Below are 25,164 nucleotides of genomic sequence, written 5' to 3'. Positions count from 1 at the left end.
CCCTGGACTGAGCAGGGTAAAACTAAAAGCTGGAATATTTGAAGGTTGTCATAAATGTAAACTCATGAATGATTCTAATTTTACCCCATGCATGAATGACAATAAGGCTTTGCGGGAAGAGTTATGTCTCTGTTGTGAAGAACTATACAGCGGACATTTATGGAGAATTGGTGCAAGATATTCTCGCTAACTTCAGAAATTTGAGAGTTAGTATAAGCATAAAGATGCACTATCTCCATAGTCGTTTAAACAGACTTCAGTGAGGAACAAGGAGAGAGGTTCCATTATGATATGAAGGTGATGGAGGAGAAATATCAAGACAGATGGGACATACACATGATGGCAGAAGGGACATACACATGATGGCAGAAGGGACATACACATGATGGCAGACTACTGTTGGAGTCACCATCGTGATGGTCCGGATGACACAAATAGAAGGAAATTGCATAAACAGCATATTAAGCATTTACATTACAAACAATTAATAACTAATTAATATTGTATTAATTAATCAAATCATAACTTTTTCTTGTCACTGTAAGATATTAAGTTCTTTTTTTGCATGATTTTAGACTGTTTACTTACTAGTTGTACCAAAAATAATAGAGTGCTTTTCAATCATGTTGCAATAATTAATTAATTAATTAATTAACCAACTATTAAATATTTCAGAAACTAGAGTCAATCTGGCAAAACTGAAGTCATCCTCTTAATCAGCACCATAAACTTAATATAAATCCGTTGGCACCAAAATTACAGTATACCAGAGTCATTTGATATATCTAAAATAATTTCATTTACTGAGAATTATATTCAAATATCCTTGTAAAGCTGGATCTGATTTCAAGCAACAAACTTGTAAATAGGTTTTTCACAGCTCCTTAAATCTGTCACCTCGGCTGTCACCACTCATCTAACTACAATATTCATTCACTTTCTCTCTCCTCTGGTCTCTTTCCCTCCTCCTTCAAAATGCCAGCATTTTTTTTTCTTATTTTTAGACTTAATCTCTGGTGCTGGATCCATTTTTCTTTACCTGTTTAACCGTTCATGACTACCTCTTAGGCACTTTTGGCAGTGCCAGTTTTCTGCTCTTGTCTTCTTTAATACCAATTTAAATAAGTTATAATAATCATGTTTGCTTTTGAACAACTTTAATAAACACTAGAGTAAGACTATGTTTATATTTGTAATGGATTCAGCCATATTTAGAAAAAAAAGGAGGGCAGCATGACGTGCTAATTTTTTTAAATGCAATCAACAATTGGATCTTGATTGACACCAAATTTAAGCTAATTGTGTCTACTGGGCGCCACTAGACCCAACACAGCTTTAGGCCTGTGCCACACATCCGTGCTGCCGGCACGTGTTTGTCATTTTTTACACGTACCGGCGGCACGGAGACACTTTAACCAATGCTACCCTATTGTAGCAGGCACACACACGTAAAACCACACGGAACGTGTGTCCGTGTGCGTTTGTACGTGTGTGCGATTTTGAAAGCGCTGACATGTCAGTGTTTTCTCCGGCAGCACGGGTGTTACACGGCCCGCACCCGTACCACACGGGTGTAGTGTGGATGCGGTCCCGTGTGACACGCGCCGGAGTAAACACACATGTCAGGGAAAAAAATAAAAAACATTAACTCACCTTCTCCAGCCCTCCTGTCTCTGCCGCTGCTGCCTCTTGCTGCCGACCGCCGCTCATTATTCTCATTGAATATTCACTTCACTGCCTGGCAGCAGCAGCAGCAGCGGGGAGACGGGAGGGCTGGAGACGGAGGATCAGCACCACGGACAGCAGCGCGGACAGCAGGAAGGACCAGGTGAGTATAATAATTACTGATTCTACGTGTGCTATCGCGGATAGCACACGTAGAACACACGTGTCACGCACGTACCAGAGACACGTACTTACCTGCACGCAACACGCAGGGAAAATACGTGTCTCTCGGCACGTGCGTGAAATTCACGTGAGTGTGGCAGAGGCCTTAATCAGTTTCTTCTACTCTTAAGACAAAACAGAAGACTGAAATTCACAATGTAGATGTGAACCTAGCCTTATTTTGCAAACACATTCATTACTTATCTGATACTGATTCTGAGAAATTACTTTTATCATAGCACAGGTCTCTATAACCGTTGTACTGGCTGTAGAGTAGAAGTAGGTCTTCCAGCATACCATACCCATTTTGTTATTATTTTTGAGTCCTTGGAAATTCCATTTGTATATTGTCTTTTAAACCCCCTCACAACCTATGAAGTACCATGGCGCACCATGACATACCATGATGCACAATGAGGTGGAGATCCACTAGCGCTTGTGAACCAATTAAATCTTGCTGTTATTCTCTGACAGCGTTATTTAACACGTACCGGTGGGGAACGCGTCATTCCACACCCCCATTAATGGGCCCGTAATGTGATTAGGGGTGCTAATAGGTTGTCATGTCAGTCGGTAGTCATCTTATGCCCCCTGTCAATATCATGAAGTAGGTCCTGCGAACACCGACTAAGCGCCGACGTTTATAGGAACACAGCATTTGTGATGTATAAAGCGGTGCTGATGCATTTCTCTGTACACCACAAACAATCAGACTACATCAGCTTCAAGTCCCGTAAGGGCACTAGTAGAAACAATTAAAAGTGTAAAAAAGTCTAAAAATATGACAAAAGAAAAAACTCCCAAAAGTTCAAATCATGCTCCTTTTGCCCAATTAAAACTAAAACAATAATTAAAAAGCAAACACATATTTGGTATCACCATGTTCAGAAATGCATGATCTATCAAAATTAGTGATGAGTGAGCATGCTTGTTACTACTCGGTACTCGCACGAGTATCACTGTACTCGGTCTACTCGGCGGGGACCGAGTAATCTCGCGATACTCGTGCTGTACTCGTGGTCTTCATTTCTGCATGTTGGCGCTCTTTTGAGAGCCAGCCCTCATGCAGGGATTGGCTGGCAGACCACTGCAATGCCACAGCCCTGTTAGTTGTGGAATTGCAGTGATTGGCCGGCCTGCACAGCGTGACCGAGCCTTTATACCGGCCGGCGCGCTGTGCTCTGCTCACAGCTATCCAGACAGTCAGTGCAGGGAGAGTGTCGCTGATTCAGGGAAAGCTTTGCGGCCCTTTATAGCTTTTTCAGTTGCAGGGCTGCAAACAGTGTGACCAAAAGTCCTTCTCAGGACTATTCTAGTTGTATACAGGCAGGCAGGGTATAGCCAGGTCGGAGTACAGTAGCAGAGTCCTTCTCAGGACTATTGTTGCTATATACAGGCAGGGTATAGCCAGGTCTGAATACAGGCTAGTGACCAGAAGAGTCCTTGTCAGGACTATTGTACCAGTATACAGGCAGGCAGGCAGGCAGGCAGGGTATATATAGCCATTCCTAGTGGTGACCGTATACCAGCCTTCATCATATCTGGGGCTGGTGTATACAGTCTAAAACAGTCCAGATAGTGTCTGACTTGTCTGTAATTGTCGCTCCCCAAAAAAACCTGTTAGGTTCTTAGTGCGTCCGTGCTTGGTTTTTAAAACCGCACGTGTGTGCCTGTCAGTGGCAGCGTACAGGTGCACTTGTGTGCAATTTCCACAAACTTTGATATAACGCACAAGTAGTGAATACACGTCAGCACAGCATTGCAAAATGCGCAAGGGCATTGGCAAGGAACAAGGAAGTGGACGTGATGGTGGTGCAGGCAGAGGCCGAGGTCGTGGGCAAGCTCTAATTTCGCCACAACAAAGGGCCACATCTAGTCGCTCGCACGTCCTGTCCCAAATTCTTGGGGACCGCAGCAGTACACCGCTCTTGAACCAAGACCAGTGTCAACAGGTTGTTAGTTGGATAGCAGATAATGCTTCCAGTCAGATTGGCACCACCACAAACACTCTGTCTTCCACACGGTCAAGTGTCAGTAGCCGTGATACTGCACCGCACATTTCTGAACCTGATCCTCCTTCCTACCACCAGGCTGAGTACACGTCCTCCTCGGACATTAATGATCCCACACTTGGACACTCGGAAGAGCTGTTCACGTTTCCATTCACACATTCTGGCCTCTCGCCAGCTCATATTGAAGTGGGTCATGAGGAGATCGTCTGTACAGATGGCCAAATATTTGAGCAGCCACGTTCTCACGAAGTTGGCAACGTGTCTCAACAAGTGGTGGACGATGATGAGACACAATTGTCAGCAAGTCAGGAGGAGGAGCAGGGTGCGGAAGAGGAAGACGACGTGGTGGATGATCCAGTAACTGACCCAACCTGGCAGGAGGATATGCAGAGCGAGGACAGCAGTGCACAGGGGGAGGGAGGCGTAGCATCACAACAGGCAGTAAGAAGCAGGGTGGTGGCCCCAGGCAGAAGTCAGGCAACCGTTCCCCGGAACAACACAACGACACAAGGTGCCTGTACAAATGTTAGGTCTTCCCGAGTCTGGCAGTTTTTTAAGTTGGCTCCAGATGATTCTAAAAAGGCCATTTGCAACACCTGCCGTGCCAGCATCAGCAGGGGTACCAAAACTAGCAGCCTGACCACCACCAGCATGATCAGGCACATGTCAGCCAAGCACCCGACTTTGTGGGAAGTACAGCAGAGTCGAGGAGCAGTGCTTGCTGATGTCACTGCTACGTCTTCGCTGGTTGTGCATGCGAGCCAATCCCCTGTCCATGCTGCCTGCGAACAAGCCTCCTCCACTCCTGCACCTGCAGTTGCCTACGCAGAAAGAACACCATCATCAAGCACGTCCTTGTCCCAGCGCAGCGTTCAGTTATCCATTCAGCAAACCTTTGAACGCAGGCGCAAATACACTGCCAACACCCCACATGCCACAGTTCTAAATGCTAACATTTCGCGACTGCTTGCGCTGGAAATGTTGCCTTTTAGGCTGGTGGAGACAGAAGCATTCCGCGACCTGATGGCGGCAGCTGTCCCACGTTACTCGGTCCCCAGCCGCCACTATTTCTCCCGGTGTGCCGTCCCCGCGTTGCATAACCACGTGTCACAAAAAATCACACGTGCCCTGAGCAACGCTGTTTCACCCAAGGTCCACCTAACCACAGACACGTGGACAAGTGCTTGTGGGCAAGGCCGCTACATCTCGTTGACGGCACACTGGGTTAATATTGTGGAAGCTGGGACCCAGTCTGAGCGAGGGACGGAACACGTCCTTCCCACACCAAGGTTTGCAGGCCCTACCTCAGTCAGTGTTTCACCCACACTCTACAGCTCAGGAATGTCATGCTCTTCAGCCTCCTCCTCCTCCAGCGCATGCTCATCCACTGTACCCTCCACACCAGTCCCAAGCTGGAAGCACTGCAGCACTGCCTCGGCGAAGCGGCAACAGGCTGTGCTGAAGCTAATCTGCATCGGTGACAAACCCCACAATGCAGAAGAGGTGTGGACAGCTCTGAAACAGCAGGCAGATCACTGGCTCACACCTCTGAACCTAAAGCCAGGAAAGGTCGTGTGTGACAATGGCCGGAACCTGGTGGCGGCTTTGAGGCGAGGCCAGCTGACACATGTTCCATGCGTGGCCCATGTGCTCAACCTCGTGGTTCAGCGGTTTATAAAGTCATACCCAGAGCTGTCTGATCTGCTGGTAAAAGTTCGCCGCCTGTCTGCACATTTTCGAAAGTCACCTACTGCTTCAGCCGGCCTTGCCGGCTTTCAGCGCCGTTTGCATCTTCCGGCTCACAGACTGGTGTGTGATGTCCCCACGCGTTGGAATTCAACTCTGCACATGTTGGTCAGGATATGTGAGCAGAAGAGGGCAGTTGTTGAGTACCTGCATCACCTAAGCCGTCGGGAAATGGGTCAAACTCCACACATAACACCTGAGGAGTGGAGATGGATGTCAGACCTATGTACCATCCTCCAAAACTTTGAGGACTCCACCAAGATGGTGAGTGGTGATGACGCCATTATTAGCGTCACCATACCGCTACTCTGCCTTCTAAAACGGTCTCTGCTGAAAAACAAACATGATGCATTGCAGGTGGAGCGCGATGAGTTGCAGCAAGAAACAGTAGTGGGTGTGGGTGATAACACACAGCCCAGCCTCGTCTCATCACAACGTGCAGTGGAGGACTATGACGAGGAGGAGGATGAAGACATGGAGCAACTCTCCGGCCAAATTGAGGATATGACATGCACACCAGTCATATCCTCGGTTCAGCGTGGCTGGCCAGAGGACAGGGTAGATGAGGAGGAGGAGGAGGAGGAGGAGGACAGCATGTTCAGTCATCTTGTTGGTCAGGCTACTGAAGTCCTGGCTGTTAAGAGTCTGGCGCACATGGCTGACTTTATGGTAAGCTGCCTGTCTCGTGACCCTCGCGTTAAGAACATCTTGGCCGACAATCATTACTGGTTGGTAACACTGTTAGACCCACGCTACAAGGAGAACTTTTTGTCTCTTATTCCCGTGGAGGAGAGGTCAACCAAAATGCAGCAGTTCCGGAAGGCCATAGTCACGGAAGTAGGCAAAGCATTCCCCTCACAAAACGCTAGCGGCATAGGTCAGGAATCAGTGGACAACCGAGGCGTACAGCCGAGAGAGGCACAAGTCCAATCCGCCAGAGGTAGGGGAACAGTCTTTAAGATGTGGGACAGTTTTCTCAGCCCCTCACGTACCACAGCCCCTGAGGTGCGGGGTAGTGCCACAAGAAATCCTAAGTTTGCCCAGATGCTGAAGGAGTACCTTGCAGATCGAACAACTGTACTCCGACATTCCTCTGTGCCTTACAATTATTGGGTATCCAAGCTGGACACGTGGCATGAATTGGCTCTCTACGCCTTGGAAGTCCTGGCCTGCCCTGCCGTTAGCGTTTTGTCAGAGCGTGTTTTTAGTGCCGCAGGTGGAATCATTACAGATAAACGCACCCGCCTGTCAACTGAAAATGCTGACAGGCTGACTCTGATCAAGATGAACAAGGGTTGGATTGGGCCAGACTTCACCACACCACCAGCAAATGAGAGCGGAATTTAAAGTTTGCCATGTACCTCCACTCACCCATGGGTACACACTTCTGGACTTTGGATAATCGCTGGACTGCTCCTCCTTCTCCTCATGCGCCACCATGATGACCGTTACAAATTGCAATACTTAGGCCTTTGTTTCAGGTATACCCCCAGTGGTAAATTTTTTCGCCCATTCTTTGCAGAATGGACATTACAACGACAGGAGACCCGCTCCTTTGCAATGGGAACAATGTTTTGAGGCCCTCATGCATGTCTCTACCCAGGGACAACGTGGAGCCTCCCAATTTTTGGCTGCCCTGCCTAAGGGCTATACTATAATACACCCACTTCCTGACAATGGACACTTAATGTTTTGAGGCCCTCATGCACGTCTCTACCCAGGGACAACGTGGAGCCTCCCAATTTTTGGCTGCCCTGCCAAAGGGCTATACTACAATAGACCCACTTCCTTACAATGGGCACTTCAAGTTTACAGGCCCTCATGCACGTCTCTACCCAGGGACAACGTGGAGCCTCCCAATTTTTGGCTGCCCTGCCAAAGGGCTATACTATAATACACCCACTTCCTTACAATGGGCACTTCAAGTTTACAGGCCCTCATGCACGTCTCTATCCAGGGACAATGTGGAGCCTCTCAATTTTTGGCTGCCCTGCCAAAGGGCTATACTACAATAGACCCACTTCCTTACAATGGGCACTTCAAGTTTACAGGCCCTCATGCACGTCTCTACCCAGGGACAACGTGGAGCCTCCCAATTTTTGGCTGCCCTGCCAAAGGGCTATACTATAATACACCCACTTGCTTACAATGGGCACTTCAAGTTTACAGGCCCTCATGCACGTCTCTACCCAGGGACAACGTGGAGCCTCCCAATTTTTGGCTGCCCTGCCAAAGGGCTATACTACAATAGACCCACTTCCTTACAATGGGCACTTCAAGTTTACAGGCCCTCATGCACACCTCTACCCAGGGACAACGTGGAGCCTCCCAATTTTTGGCTGCCCTGCCAAAGGGCTATACTATAATACACCCACTTCCTTACAATGGGCACTTCAAGTTTACAGGCCCTCATGCACGTCTCTATCCAGGGACAATGTGGAGCCTCTCAATTTTTGGCTGCCCTGCCAAAGGGCTATACTATAATACACCCACTTCCTTACAATGGGCACTTCAGGTTTACAGGCCCTCATGCACGTCTCTATGCAGGGGCATTGGTGAACCTCACAATTTTGGACTGCCCTGGCAAAGGAAAATACTACAAAGACTCACTTCCTCAAAATGGGCACATTAGACTCAAGAGGCCTTCATGTACGTCTCTTCTCAGGGACATCGGAGTGCCACACAATGTTTTCACGTAAAATCTTTCATGTATTAATCTCAAAAAGTAACATACACCAGCTCTATCTCACTATTGGGTATGTGCCCTTAACATTTCTGCCATGAAAAATCATTTTGGGGTCATTTTGGAAGGTTTTCTGGTGAGTCCGTAAAAATGGCGTGAAACGCGGACAAAATTGTTCACAGCTGTGACTTTTGAGTAATAAATGCTTCAAGGGGTCTTCCCCATGCTGTTGCCATGTCATTTGAGCACTCTTCTGAGACTTTTGTGCCATTTTTAGGGTTTCTCCATGCTGCCGGGAGGTCATTTCACAAAAATACTCGGGTCTCCCATAGGATAACATTGGGCTCGTTGCTCGGCCCGAGTACACGAGTATCTTGGGAGGCTCGGCCCGAGCTTCGAGCACCCGAGCTTTTTAGTACTCGCTCATCACTAATCAAAATATAAAATTAATTAAAGTATTTTTCGCTTGATAAGACGCACTTTTGTTCCCCCAAATTTTGGGGGAAAGTAGGGGGTACGTCTTATAAGCCGAATATACGGGGTGGGGGTGTATATATATATATATACACTGCAGGGTCCAGGGGAGGTAAGGGCAGAGGCTCTGGAGTGCTGCTGGGGGCAGGTTAACGATGTGGGCGGCAGCGTTAGATCTCCTGCTCCCGCTCATATAATATGCACTGCCGCTGTTCATCACCATGGTGCTGAAATCGCACCGCAGTGACGGGCTGGTGGAGCGTGCATATTATATGAGCCTGCGTCCCTCTGTGATGGCACATGCCCCCCTGTGTTAGATATGGCCCCCATGCTGCTGGTCATCCTAAAATACAAAAAAGCTTTACTTACCCCCTCCAGCGTTTCTCCCCGGTGTCCCTGCTTCCACTGTGATCAGGCAGGCATGCAGAGATGAAATCACTCTGCTGTGCCGATCATATGACCAGCAGCAAGGACCAGGAAGTGGAGGAACAGAAGCTTGGAGGGAGACAGGAGGGAGATCAGCGCTGGAGGAGGTAAGGAAAGAGTGTTTTATTTTACTATGGGCAGCAGCCTGGGGGCGATATCTAACACAGGGGAATGTGTGCAATCCATAGTGGGCCATAGGCAGCACAAGGGAATGTGTGCAATCCATAGGGGGCCATAGGCAGCACAGGGTAACATATGAAATCCATAGGGCGCCATAGGCAGCACAGAGGGACGTGTGCAGTCCATAGGGGGCCATAGCAGCACAGGGGAACATGCACAATCCATAGGGGGCCATAGGCAGCACAGGGGGGAACGTGCGCAATCCATAGGGAGCCATAGGCAGCGCAGGGAACGTGTTCAATCCATAGGGGGGCATAGGCAGAACAGGGGAACATGTGCAATCCATAGGGGCCATAGGCAGCACAGGTAAATGTGTGCAATCCATAGGGGGCAATAGGCAGCACAGGTGAATGTGTGCAATCCATAGGGGGCCATAGGCAGCACAGTGGAATGTGTGCAATCCATAGGGGGCCATAGGCAGTACAGGGGAACGTGGGCAATCCATAGGGGGCCATAGGCAGCACAGGGAATGTGTGCAATCCATAGGGGGCCATAGGCAGCACAGGGAACGTGTGCAATTCATAGGGGGCCATAGGCAGCACAGGGGAATGTGTGCCAGCACAAGGGGGCTATATTCAATATAAGGGGGCCATATCCAGATTAAGGGGGCTATGAGGGACATATACCCTATATGATTTGTTAGACGGACACTGGCATTATAAGATGGACCCCATTTAACATTAAAAAAAAATTCTCTTTTCCTTCATCAAATTTGGGGTACGTCTTATAATCAGGTGCATCTTATAAAGCGAAAAATACTGTAATCTGATCTGTAAAGGACGTATCAAGAAAAAAATCAAAATACCACTATATATATATATACTATATTGTATATATATATATATATATATATATATATATATATATATATATATATATATATATATATATTGGTGATCAATACATCGCTTTTACCCAAGAATGGTATAATTGAAAACGTCAGCTCAAGATGCAAAAAAATAAGCCGTCAATGAGCCCCAGATCCTTAAAAATGGTGACAAGAGTGCAATTCTTTTTTTTTCCTTTTTTTTTTTTTTACAAATTATTGATTTTTTTCACCACTTAAATAAACGTAAAACCATACATGTTTGATAGCTATGAACTTGTACAGACCTGGGGGAACCATATGTCAGGTCAGTTTTACCATATGATGAACATGGTAAATAAAAAAAATAAAAAAAGTGGAATTGCAATTTTTTTTCCAATTTCACCGTACTTGGAATGTTTTTCAAATTTTTAAGCAAATATGTAGCAGAATGAATGGGGTCATGCAAAAAGACAACTTGTCCAGCAGAAAACAAGCCCTGATATGGCTATATTCATGGAAACATAAAAAAGTTATGGCTCTTGGAACAAAGGAAGTAAAAAAACAAAACGAAAAATGGAAAATTGCCAAGAATATTTTTGTCAATAGATAAACTATATATGATTCTGAAAACTAAAATGTAGGTAATGGCTAGACAATTTAAAGCAAAGATGATATTACAGTTCAAATTAACAACCTCAAAGTGATTTTCTTAGGCTTACTTGGTCATATTTATATTTTCCTCCAGGATTCTTTTTTCTGATAGCTTTTGGGATAATCGATCTTGAAGATCTTTTAGTTTCGCAGTTACTTCCTTTAGCTCCACTCTCTTGATTTTGAGTTTATCCATGTGAATTTTTAAGTCCGCCTCTGCTGCTTCCAGTCTTTGACGTTTTGGAGCTACAATCTTTAAAAAGAAAAAAAAAGAATGACACAACGAAAAGTTTAGATTGTTGTTTATGCTATTTTTTGGATTTGTGACTTCAAAATTACTGTTGAACATGCCACTTATTTGTATATAAAGTATATCAAGCCTAGTATAATCACTACTACTCTATTTTTTAGAAGCATTTGAGACTTTATAAACAATATATATAAAATGCCCTTTCCAGTTATACCAATGTGATCTTATACCCTACCAAATGTCATAGAATAAGGTATTAGCAAAATATTTCACTGTCCCATGTAAAATATTTACCACCATGCTGTTAATAGGAGACCCTCTGCTTTGCCTTTCGGCACATTACATAAATAAAACAAGAGCTGACCATCATGAATGTCTCTTGATATGGTCAAGACTCTAATTATTTGTGACAAGGTGATAAGACCAATGACCTCTAACAATAAAGGAATGAATGGTGAAAAGATCTGTTAAGTAAGTTTGGAAAATTGCATGAGGTTTTAACAGTTTCTGACAACTTTTGTAAAATATAATGCACGATTATCTTCATAAATTATTAAAATCGAGCCTAGAAAATGTGTCTTTTTAGAAGAATCTGAAAAAAATATTTTGAAGTAAAAAGAAAATCCAATGTTTTAATAAAATTGAACAAAATATACCCATTACACATCAATACTACATAATAACATTAAGGCTATGTGCGCACGTGTGCGCTCTGCACCGCACCTAAAAGGTGTGCTTCAGAGCGCAGCTGAAAAGCTCCGTTCTGAAGCGCATGGTGCCGGCAGAGAACGTGCGCTCTGCATGCAGCTCCTGCCATAGACAGAGCAGGGGCTGCCGGCAAAGCGCACGGAAGAAGTGACATGTCACTTCTTAGAACGCGCGCTTCGGGCAGCAGCCGAAGCGCTGCGCTCTAAGACGCCACGTGCGCACGGCCCCTGCACAATCTCCATAGATTATGCAGGGGACGTAGGACGCATGCAGTTACGCTGCGCTACAAAGCGCAGCGTAACTGCATGTAATACGCACACGTGCGCACATAGCCTTACACAGCTTCAATTCACATAGTTTATGGTTGTCTTGCAGGGACAATTGTATGTACTGTATATTCTGATGTTCCTATAAGCTATCATTAGTTAAATGTATTCCAAAGGCATGACATTTTGGTAAATATTTAGCCATTATATGTCAGGATATCAAAACTACAAAAAATATCCTGAAAAACATGACCATGCATACATACAGTGCAGCGGCAGACACTGACAGCTTGGGGCATCTTTGCAAGAAATTGTGCCTGAGCCCCCATTCTATTATGGCAACAAAGCTACAAAGATGGATACATAGAAATAAATCTCTCTCGCTATCTATCACTACACCCCTATATACTACACCTGTAATATACTACACTACTACGCCTCCATATTCTACACCTGTAATATATCACATCACTACACCCCCATATACTACACCACTATATACTACATCACTACATCCCCATATAATACAGCACTATATACTACATCACTATACCCCCATATACTACTCCTGTAATATACTACATCACTACACCCCATATACTACACCTGTAATATACTACATCACTACACTCCCATATACTACATCTGTAATATACTACACTACTACGCCTCCATTTATTACACCTGTAATATACTACATCACTGCACCCCCATATACTACACCTGTAATATACTACATCACTACACTTCCATATACTACACCTGTAATATACTACATCACTACACCTCCATATACATCCCCATATAATACAGCACTATATACTACATCACTATACCCCCATATACTACTCCTGTAATATACCACATCACTACACCCCCATATACTATACCTGTAATATACTACACCACTACGCCTCCATATACTACACCTGTAATATACTACACTACATCACTACCCCCCCATATACTACACCTGTAATATACTACATCAATACACCCCCATATACTTTGGCGATCAAACATAAATTGAGAGAGCATCAAATTTTCTCCTGTACATGAGAACACAAAACGAAAATCCTTTTTTTGAAAAATAATTGCAGCTGAGTGTCTTCTAACTTAACGTACAACATTATTTATCAAAAGGCAGATAATGTCACAATGTGGCATGGTAACAATTACACAATAAGTAACTTGACCAAGTGGGAGTTGAATTGGCTCATATGCAAATAATTAGGAATGCACACCTATTTCCTTGACACAATTGGACATATATATGGTGTGCACCACCAGAGAAGAAGGAGTAGTAGTAGTTGCAATATGACAAGAAGTAGTTGTGGATGAAAATGATGGTGGTGCTGTCCGACCAGGTACTACTTAATGATGCTGCCTGGCTAACAAAAAGATGAATGTGAGTAAAAGTGTTAGGAAGACAACTTGAGCCTTGTTCAAGTAGGTAAAGTCTAGAAGGTAATGTCACTTCATGATCTGATGGAGAACTGTACCTTACTGTAGTTCCTAGTTTATTCAAATCTTGACATGCAAGTATTACTTATCTCCAACAGACCCTTCAGACTGCAAAAGATTAATTGATCAGCAATGTGGAATAGAACTTTAACACCTCAAATGACCACACATTGGAATAAACACCACCACGACCAGAGCTTATAGGTGATGTTGAGTCTACTCTACCAAAAGTACATTTGGCATGACTTGCTCTTAAGTTGATCACAGAAGAATCATATTTTTCCTCAGATGATCTTTTGGCTGAACGCTGCATCCATTGTTTATTGGCTGAGCCAACACCCTCCTTCACAGCACCACAATCTTTTTTACTAGACCTTTTCCACAACACAAGTAAGCTGCAGCTGCCTTAGCATGGGAAATCTCCTGAGCTCCTTAGTCTCCACCTGATTCTCACATCTAGATTTGACCTTACTTAGAATATTATTACCAAATCAGAGTGCATTACACATCAGGCTGACAGAGTCAGTAACACAGCTAAGCATTTCAATTGTCCTCTAAGTAAAATGGAAGTCTAAAAGAAACTCAAGCATTTTTCAGCAGACCCTACAAGAGGGCAAGAGAGGCAGGAAATATGAATGGAAGATGCCTGGACACATCTCGGACTCTCAGCTTGCTGCTGGAAAGTAAAAAAAGAAATAATTTAAAAAAAAGCAGGATCTCCCCCCATTTTTGATAGCCAGTCAAGGCAAAGCAGACTGCTAATATCAGACAGGTAATATCCATGGTTATTGTGCCCTTCCCAGCCTAAAAAATAGAAACCAGAAGCCGCCCCAGAATTGACACATCACGTTAGATGCACCAATTTGGATAATATTTATTTAGGGTTAATGTGAGCTTTAAATTGTCAGCTGACATCAAGCCTTGGTGTTAGTAATGGAGAGGGATCTATTAGACACCCCTATTACTAACCCAGTAATTGTAAAGATAAAAAAATATACTCAGGAACAAATAGTTTATTTCGATAAAGACTCCCCCACAGTATCTCTCATTCACTAATTTGTTAAAAACAAACAATCCATGAAGATCTGAAATAATCCATTGAGCTGTAGTCCCACGATGTCCCTCAAATCCGTACTCCAACCTATAGAACCTCTTTCACAGAGCAAGACTCCAGAGGTCACTCAAGGTCAGCACAAGACCAGGAGTTTCTCCCTCATGGTGATGTCAGTAACTCCATGATGTCACCATGTGCGAGATATATATTGTCAGTAGCACATTTTATAGATAAAGTATAGCACCAATGGATCAAAAATATACTGAAATACAAGATTTATGAAATGGGCTTAATATCAGCTGGCATTAAACAGCTGACATCAACCCCCCAAAAATATTGCACAGAATTTCAGAGAACAAGGCACCATAGGTCACTCCAGCTTGCACCAGATCTGGCATTTCTCACGTGGTGTGACATCAGTAACTCACAAATTCCGGGCCTATCGCTGACTGGAATTGAACTCTGCAGAAGATTTGGGTCTGGCACTTTCCAGTAGTGACCTATGAGTGAGGCACAATAGATTGGCGTATGGATTAAATTGGATTTTCACGTTTTGTTTTTATTTTAAATACATTGGTGAACAAGGGAAAGTGTGTTGGAGTCTTTCTTGAAATAAACAATTTTTCCTGTGTGTGTGTTTTTTTCTTTTTTTTTTCAACTTTACACTTATTGGGTTAGTAATAGTGGTGTCTAATAAACGACTAACTATTGCAAATCCCTGGGCTTGATTCCATGGGCTAGATTCCAGCTGACAATTCACAGCTGATCTCAGCCCTCCAAAATATTACCCTGATAGCCACCGCACCAGGGCAATTGGGAATAACCAGGGCGAAGCACCAGAATTGGTTCAACTAATGATGCAGCAATTTGGGGCAGCTGAGGGCTGTTATATTTAGGCTGGGAAAGGCCCATGGGCAACTCCAACCTGCTTATACCAGCTCAAGCTGTCTTGAGCTGGTATCAAGGTTTCGGAGAGTTGGAATGTAGATAAGTCCTTAATCATAAGCATCAAGATGCTCATGATTAAGGACTTATCTACATTCCAACTGTCGGAAACGCGTCAAGCCATGATGTTTTCATGGAACCGATGATGTTTTTCTTGGATTTTTAATTGTTGAATAAAGTTTCTACCCTTTTATATATTTTTCGTTGGATTTATATTTTTCCTATCCTGGAATTGGTGCTGAGTCCCGTCCTTTCTCCTTGCTATGTGTGCAGGGAGCAGGGAGCACTGACAGCGTGAGAGCGGCGGACACTGGTAATGAAGGTAAATATCGGGTAACCAAGGAAAGGGCTTCTTGGTTACCCGATGTTTACCGTGGTTACCAGTGTCTGCAGAAGCCGGCTCTCTGCTCACTGCACATTCAGTTGTTGCTCTCTCGCTGTCACACACAGCGATGTGTGCTTCACAGCGGGAGAGCAACAACTAAAAAATGGTCCAGGACATTCAGCAACAACCAGCAACCTCACAGCAGGGGCCAGATTGTTGCTGGATGTCACACACAGCAACATCGCTAGCAACATCGCTGTTGCGTCACAAAAGTCGTGCCTTAGCAGCAATGTTGCTTAGTGAGACGTGGCCTTAAGTCCTTGCCTTTATACCTGTTCTAATCTAATCTGTCCCTCTGAGATCAACTCTCCCTAAATTACATTGTGAGGAGAATCGCACCCCCGAGTCTCATGTAAGGCCCGATGATGCATTGCGAACGGACAATCACAGTAATGCCAGTAGCCAAAATGACATTGACATTGCCATGATTGGCAGCAAATCCCTGGATGTTTAGTGGCTAAAAGGCAGCTCCGAAACATGGGGGGCTCGAGCATGGCGCTCAAGCACCTCCGATACTCGGACGACTATTGAGCATGCCAGGCACCTTGATGCTAGATCAACTGGTGAACATTGCATGCTCACTCATCACTATGATTAAACCCTTGATAAAAAACAACTGTAAAAGACATGCCAGGTAGGTAGACCTGAATCCCAAAAAGCCTAATGCAACAATACGCCATAGTATTTGTGTCTCATGTACATGTGGTCTCAAATTTGACTACTTAAACACCTCTTCTAAAAGAGAGATGCACAGTTAAACAAGATTTGTGTTCCATTTTTTCAACAGTACTTTGCTAACAAAATTAAATTCTCCTTATGGACAAGGGCATAACAAAAAATACTAGGCAAGTACACGCTAACAAAGGAAAATCCAGTAAAAATCCATGTATGCAAAAAATTCAACATGTAAATATTTATTTACATCTTTCCTTCAATTTGTAAACCTATTTTTCACCGTTGACAAAATAGCCATGACAAAAAATGCTACATTAAGAAACGCGTCCGGAAAGCAAAATACGGCAACAGCTCATTATATTGACATGGCTTGTATTGTTATCAAAGTGGACTAGTGAAAAATATATGGCAAAAGTGAAATATTTACATTTTTTTTGTTTTCAACACTAATTTTACCTCATGACAAAAAAGACCATAACAAAAAATTACACATTGGTAGGTAAACGCCCATAAAACAAAATGTGGCAACAACCATGTAGTGTGGGTTGCACAGGTGGCAAATTGGACTAATAAAACAGGTATGCTAAAAGTTTCATGTGCAGATTTTTTTTTCTAGTTTTAACACTATCTTCCCCTTGATCAGAAAAAGGCTGTAATTAGAAAGCTACATTTCTAGGTACAAGTGCATCTCAATAAATAAGAATATCATCAAAAAATTAATTTATTTCAGTAATTCAATACAGAAAGGGAAACACATATTTTATAGAGTCATTACACACAGAGTGACCTATTTCAAGTGTTTATTTCTGTTAATGTTGATGATTATGGCTTACAGCCAATGAAAACCCAACAGTCATTATCTCAGATAATTAGAATAATTACCACAAAACACGTATAAAGGCTTTCTAAGCATTTAAAATGATCCCTTAGTTTGGTTTAGTAGGTTACACAATCATGGAGAAGACTGCTGACTTGACAGATGTCTAGAAAGCAGTCATTGACACACTCCACAAGGTGGGTAAGCCATAAAAGGTCATTGCTAAAGAAGATGGCTGTTCACAAAGTGCTGTATCCAAGCATATTAATGGGAAATTGAGTGGAAGGAACAAGTATGGTAGAAAAAGGTGCACAAACAACCAGGATAACCACAGCCATGATAGGATTGTAAAGAAAGGGCCATTCAAAAATTTAGGGGAGATACTGGACTCAGTGCTTCAAGAGCTACCACACACAGACAAATGCAGGACATTAAGTGAAAGCGTATACATATATTTTTTTATAAAAGTAGAAACTTTATTGATATTAATTCCAAAATCAATTAAAAACAGGAAAACCCACAGAGCAGAACACATGATCCCAGGATGACATCCGAAAATTAATCACGAATATTATCAAATAAATATTACAATGTATTTATATCCACAAGGAAAATATCATGGTCTTATTCCTATATTACTACAATTAACCCCCATTCATAATACACCACAGATTCCAATCGCTTGCCTAAGCAGGCTTTTTTTGCTGTTTCCCTATTGTTGTCAAGAAACTTGAATTTTATAATTCATATAGCAATTAGAGTCAACTTAGACATCAGTGGTTTCAGCACCAGCAGGGTGACAACAATAGCCTCCTATACAAAACCCCTCGCTGCAGTGGTAAAGTCAAATGACATAACTATATCCTGGGGTACGTTGTTAGATTCTAATGATTAGTGTATAACAAATACCTATAGGGGAATCTGCACAGACTACTGACTCACATATCACCGCAGCTAGTAAAAAACTGATGTGGGTAATTGAATATTTACCTAGTGGGAAGTTACAGATCACCTGGCCATGTGCTCCACCACCCCTGACGCCGTTTCGCCTCGCTTCTTCAAAAGAAGAAGCGAGGCGAAACGACGTCAGGGGTGGTGGAGCACATGGCCAGGTGATCCGTAACTTCCCACTAGGTAAATATTCAATTACCCACATCAGTTTTTTACTAGCTGCAGTGATATGTGAGTCAGTAGTCTGTGCATATTCCCCTATAGGTATTTGTATTACACTAATCATTAGAATCTAAACAACTATAGCCTGGGGTATGTTGTATGTCATTTGACTTTACCACTGCAGCGAGGGGTTTTGTATAGGAGTCTATTGTTGTCACCCTGCTGGTGCTGAAACCACTGATGTCTAAATTGACTCTAATTGCTATATGAATTATAAAGGTCAAGTTTCTTGACACCAATAGGGAAACAGCAAAAAAAGCCTGCTTAGGCAAGCGATTGGAATCTGGGGTGTATTATGAATGGGGGTTAATTGTAGTTATGTAGGAATAAGACCATGACATTTTCCTTGTGGATATAAATACATTGTAATATTTATTTGATAATATTCGTGATTAATTTTCGGATGTCATCCTGGGATCATGTGTTCTGCTCTGTGGGTTTTCCTGTTTTTAATTGATTTTGGAATTAATATCAATAAAGTTTCTACTTTTATAAAAAATATATGTATACGCTTTCACTTCATACCTAACCAATATTACTGGTTGGGTTGTTGGTATTAGTATAGTTTGAAGTGTGTGTTGCTCAATAGGACAATTAATATTTAAATGCAGGACATGGGCTACAAGTGTTACATTCCTTGTGTCAAGCCACTCCTGACCAATAGACAACGCCAGAAGCATTTTACGTGGGCCAAGGAATAAAAGAACTGGACTGTTGCTCAGTGGTCCAAGGTGTTGTTTTCAGATGAAAGTAAATTTTGCATTTGATTTGTAAATCAAGGTCCAAGAGTTTGAAGGAAGAGTGGAGAGGCTACAATCCAAGCTGATTGAGGACTAGTGTGAAGTTTCCACAATCAGTGATGGTTTGGGGAGCCATGTCATCTGCTGGTATAAGTCCACTGTATTTTATCAAGACCAAAGTCAGCGCTGCCATCTACAAGGAAATTTTAGAGCACGTCATGTTTCCCTCTGCCGACAAACTTTTTGGTGATGAAAATTTCATTTTCCAGTAGGACTTGGCACCTGCCCACACTGCCAAAAGTACCAATACCTGGTTTAATAACCAGAGTATCACTGTGCTTCATTGGCCAGCAAACTCACCTGACCTAAACCCCGTAGAGAATCTGTGGAGTATTGTCAAGAGGAAGATGAGAGACACCAAATCCAACAATACCGACAATCGCCTCGATGACACACTGCATTGATGCAGTAATTCATGCAAAAGGAGCCCCGACCAAGTATTGAATGCATTTACTGTACAGACTTTTCAGTAGGCCAACAGTTCTGAGTTTAAAATCATTTTATAATTTACAAAAATAAAAACAATGTTTGGCAACAATCTTGCTTCATGATGTAGACATCGTACATTAAAATATCTGGAATTTTAAGAATTTCCTCTTGTCTAAAAATAAAAAAAAAAACTCATTCACTCCCTTTATATAAAAAAAAATTGCACAAGAAAATGCAAAAATGGAGAACTGTCAATGTATTGCTTGTCAAAAGCAAATAAGCACACTTTTTTTTTACTACCACTGATTTCATGTTTTTTTTCTTTAGTAGAGAAAATCGTGCCGAGTGATTAAAGTGTTTTCCTGCTCCCTGTCGTAAAGGGTTATTCCCATCGCCAGGATCTTAGCCCAATATGAAGTAAGTGTAATAATAATAATGTTAATAAATATTTCTGATTAGAAATGTAGTATAGTTGTCCTGATACAGCCATGTCTCTCACCTCATGTGCAGGGCATTGCAGCTTAGGTATCCATGGTTATAACCATGAGTAAGTAACTGACTAACTGTCACGATATGAGTGGACATAAACATAGATACCTAAGCTGCAATGCCCTGCACATGAGGCAAGAGACATGGCTTTATTTGAAGAATTATACTACATTTCTAATTGGAAGTATTTGCTAATATTATTACGCCTTCTACATATTGTAATAAGATCTTGGATCTGGAAATATCCCTTTAAGAATAAATGAAAAATGTGTAATTTTTAGTGCCAGCCCTCTTTGAATCTAGTATACACCTCTCCAATTTCTCTTTTCCATTATCGATTTAATCTTATCATTTTTCACAAACTACTGATCCTATGCTTCATGCTCAGCACTCCAATTATGCAGCGCATTTTGTTTTTGGCTCCTTCTGTCACTTTTCCTAATGCTGAGATGTGCTCTATGACGTCCTTTCTATGGCCTATAACACTCTAAAACGGCTGTGCATTATCTGCCTGAATTTGTATAGTGGCTCTGATGTTCCATTCAAATGGCTGGGCAATACCATGTGGTGTGATAGAGTCAAGGCTTAAAAGGAAGCCAATTCGGCCTTGACTAAGGTCTAGAGTTGAGCGCGGTTCTAGGTTCATGGTTCTCCAGTTCGCGGCTCGAGTGATTTTGGAGGCTGTTCTAGATCGAACTAGAACTCGAGCTTTTTTGAAAAAGCACGATAGTTCTAGATACGTTCGAGAACGGTTCTAGCAGCAAAAAGCAGGGCTTTTTACAGCTACAGTGTGCAGGAGCCATCGCTGGCAGCCTGCCACAAGCTGGTAACCAAGATAAACATCGGGTATCCAAGCAAAGCGCTTTGGTTAGTAACCCGATGTTTATCCTAGTTATGTGCAGGAAGCCCACACTTCCCCGCTCAGCTCGCTCCGCCCCCTCCTGCCCGCGGCATGTACACATACATACACACACACACACACACACACACTCTGCACACATGGTCCCGCTCGACTTACCTGCGGTGATGAAGTCCCGCCATCCCGACCTCAGCGCTGTCACTGTCCTCCATGGCCGCCGCTTGTCACATCACCTCTCGCTTCCGACCCGAGACTGACTAGCGGTGACGTCACGGGCCTCTCGCGATATTTGGCTGTGAAGGTCATTGAACTCAGTGACAGGTGCTGTCAGTGTGCTGGAGATCAGCGCAGGTAATGTACCTCGCTGACAGCAGCACTTGTCATCCCCTGCAGTGACCTGGGCTGACCCATTGATGTTAGCTCAGGTCACTGCATTGCTCTCCCAGCCAATGGGGAACATCCTGCTCTTCATTGACTGGGACAGTGTGGATCGTCATGGCAACCCCTTGGATTACACCAGACCTGGATTTGTTTTTCTTTCTAATAAATTGGTTAAAGAGGGAAAGTTTTGGGGAGTGTTTTTTCAAATAAAAATGTGTTTGTCGTCTATTTTTTTTTATTACTGACTGGGTTGGTGATGTCGGGTATCTGATAGACGCCTGACCTCACCAACCCCAGGGCTTGATGCCAGGTGACATTACACATCTGGTATTAACCCCATATATTACCCCGTTTGCCACCGCACCAGGGCGCGGGATGAGCTGGGGCGAAGCACCAGGATTGGCGCATCTAATGGATGCGCCACTTCTGGGGCGGCTGCGGCCTGCTATTTTTAGGCTGGGGAGAGTCCAATAACCATGGACCTCCCTAGTCTGAGAATATCAGACCCCAGATGTCTGCTTTACCTTGGCTGGTGATCCAATTTTGGGGGGACCCCTACGTGTTTTTTTTTTTAATTATTTATTTAATTTAAAATAACAGCGTGGGGTGCCCTCAGTTTTGGATTACCAGCCAAGGTGAGGTTGCCAGCTGTGGTCTGCAGGCTGCAGCCGTCTGCTTTACCCTAGCTGGCTACAAAACTATGGGGAACCCTACGTCATTTTTTTTTTCATTTTTTTGGCTAAATACAAAGCTAAGCACCTTTTAGTGCCACATGAAAGGCACCAAAGGGTGCAAAATTACAAAATGCAGGAGAGTGGGACATTATGTGTCTTTCTGCCATTATAATGACAGAAAAGACTGATATGAAGTGCACAAGCAAGAGAAAATCACCAGAGCACTCTACGCTGTGAAAAGCAGTAGAAAATGGCACTGGAGTGAACATGTGACCGCCTCATGTAGGATGAAGCTATGGATCCTGGGTAAATTTATGCATTTACCCTCCTTCAGTTTTTTTGCAGTACACAAAAAAAAACGGAAGGCACACGGATGACAAACAGATGACATACGGACCGTCTATGGAACGGAAACGGATGCCACACGGATGCACCCGTGAAAAAAAACGGACTGTTTTTTGCAGACCGCAAAAATGGATCGGTCGTGTTAATGTAGCCTTATTCTGATCTGCCGTTTATAAACAGCAGGCAGAAATAAGTGAATAACGCCCCCCGGCGTCAGAAAATCTCCGGGGTTTCAGGGCTAGCTGAGACCCTGGAGATCATGAATCAGGATGGTTTTTCCGGTCCCCGCTCACGTGATCACAGGTATACACCGTACACCGATGATCACGTTACAGTAAATGACTGCGCCGGTAAAAAATTATTTATCTCCCATCTGGCATGAACAAACACTTCTTCTTCACTTCTTCTCCACTTCTTCTCCACCTTTTTTCCACTTTTTCTCCACTTTTTCTCCACTTTTTCTCCACTTTTTCTCCACTTTTTCTCCATTTTTTCTCCACTTTTTCTCCACTTTTTCTTCGTTCTTTTTCTATGGTCGGTCTACCCATTAGCTCTGCCATGCATAGTGTAGCTCTACACCTACTGCACATGTTACTTTATGATTGACATCTCTTTCGTACCAGAGCTGTCTAAGCCTACTCTGACCCCATATTTGTCATTACTATATTGTCCTTGTACTGTATTATGACATTTGTATCATGTGTTTCATTTCTTGCTGTGTTGCAATTTTTTTGCTGCATCCCAATTGTACCTCTACATTGTTCGAGTTTATGTTATTGTTCTCTCACTCTTATGTGATACTAATTATTGCCATTTTTCAGGATTACATGCAGATAAGTCCAATCTGACGAAGGCTCAGGCCGAAACGTCATTTGTAACTTGCTTTGGACAAAAACATATATGCTTATGAAAACATTTTTTTTCTTAATACGGACCAATAAAGAGTGATTTTGCATTACTATCCGTTGTGACTTACTGACTTAGTCTGGGAGATTTAGAGTGCCGAGGTTACTCACTAATTTTATCTATTATTACCTCTGAGCACCTACAGTTAGGTCCAGAAATATTTGGACAGTGACACAATTTTCGCGAGTTGGGCTCTGCATGCCACCACATTGGATTTGAAATGAAACCTCTACAACAGAATCCAAGTGCAGATTGTAACGTTTAATTTGAAGGTTTGAACAAAAATATCTGATAGAAATTGTAGGAATTGTACACATTTCTTTACAAACACTCCACATTTTAGGAGGTCAAAAGTAATTGGACAAATAAACCAAACCCAAACAAAATATTTTTATTTTCAATATTTTGTTGCGAAACCTTTGGAGGCATTCACTGCCTTAAGTCTGGAACCCATGGACATCACCAAACGCTGGGTTTCCTCCTTCTTAATGCTTTGCCAGGCCTTTACAGCCGCAGCCTTCAGGTCTTGCTTGTTTGTGGGTCTTTCCGTCTTAAGTCTGGATTTGAGCAAGTGAAATGCATGCTCAATTGGGTTAAAATCTGGTGATTGACTTGGCCATTGCAGAATGTTCCACTTTTTTGCACTCATGAACTCCTGGGTAGCTTTGGCTGTATGCTTGGGGTCATTGTCCATCTGTACTATGAAGCGCCGTCCGATCAACTTTGCGGCATTTGGCTGAATCTGGGCTGAAAGTATATCCCTGTACACTTCAGAATTCATCCGGCTACTCTTGTCTGCTGTTATGTCATCAATAAACACAAGTGACCCAGTGCCATTGAAAACCATGCATGCCCATGCCATCACGTTACCTCCACCATGTTTTACAGAGGATGTGGTGTGCCTTGGATCATGTGCCGTTCCCTTTCTTCTCCAAACTTTTTTCTTCCCATCATTCTGGTACAGGTTGATCTTTGTCTCATCTGTCCGTAGAATACTTTTCCAGAACTGAGCTGGCTTCATGAGGTGTTTTTCAGCAAAATTAACTCTGGCCTGTCTATTTTTGGAATTGATGAATGGTTTGCATCTAGATGTGAACCCTTTGTATTTACTTTCATGGAGTCTTCTCTTTACTGTTGACTTAGAGACAGATACACCTACTTCACTTAGAGTGTTCTGGACTTCAGTTGATGTTGTGAACGGGTTCTTCTTCACCAAAGAAAGTATGCGGCGATCATCCACCACTGTTGTCATCTGTGGACGCCCAGGCCTTTTTGAGTTCCCAAGCTCACCAGTCAATTCCTTTTTTCTCAGAATGTACCCGACTGTTGATTTTGCTACTCCAAGCATGTCTGCTATCTCTCTGATGGATTTTTTCTTTTTTTTTCAGCCTCAAGATGTTCTGCTTCACCTCAATTGAGAGTTCCTTAGACCGCATGTTGTCTGGTCACAGCAACAGCTTCCAAATGCAAAACCACACACCTGTAATCAACCCCAGACCTTTTAACTACTTCATTGATTACAGGTTAACGAGGGAGATGCCTTCAGAGTTAATTGCAGCCCTTAGAGTCCCTTGTCCAATTACTTTTGGTCCCTTGAAAAAGAGGAGGCTATGCATTACAGAGCTATGATTCCTAAACCCTTTCTCCGATTTGGATGTGAAAACTCTCATATTGCAG

At 43.2% G+C, this 25,164-nt stretch overlaps 1 protein-coding gene across 1 annotated transcript in view; it reads right to left on the bottom strand.

Moving 5' to 3' along the window:
- Positions 1-25,164, bottom strand: part of LOC142302376 (dynein axonemal heavy chain 3-like) — a 2,626,214-nt gene that overhangs the window by 438,265 nt on the left and 2,162,785 nt on the right. The window contains exon 58 of the mRNA XM_075343433.1: positions 10,936-11,120. Coding sequence (XP_075199548.1) covers positions 10,936-11,120 — 185 coding nt within the window. The remainder of the gene's footprint in view (positions 1-10,935; positions 11,121-25,164) is intronic.

This window comes from Anomaloglossus baeobatrachus, chromosome 4 (assembly GCF_048569485.1).
Source record: "Anomaloglossus baeobatrachus isolate aAnoBae1 chromosome 4, aAnoBae1.hap1, whole genome shotgun sequence".
NCBI classification, from domain to species: Eukaryota; Metazoa; Chordata; class Amphibia; order Anura; family Aromobatidae; genus Anomaloglossus; species Anomaloglossus baeobatrachus.
Note: the sequence above shows the minus strand (reverse complement) of the source record. Positions and strands in the feature narration are given on the sequence as shown.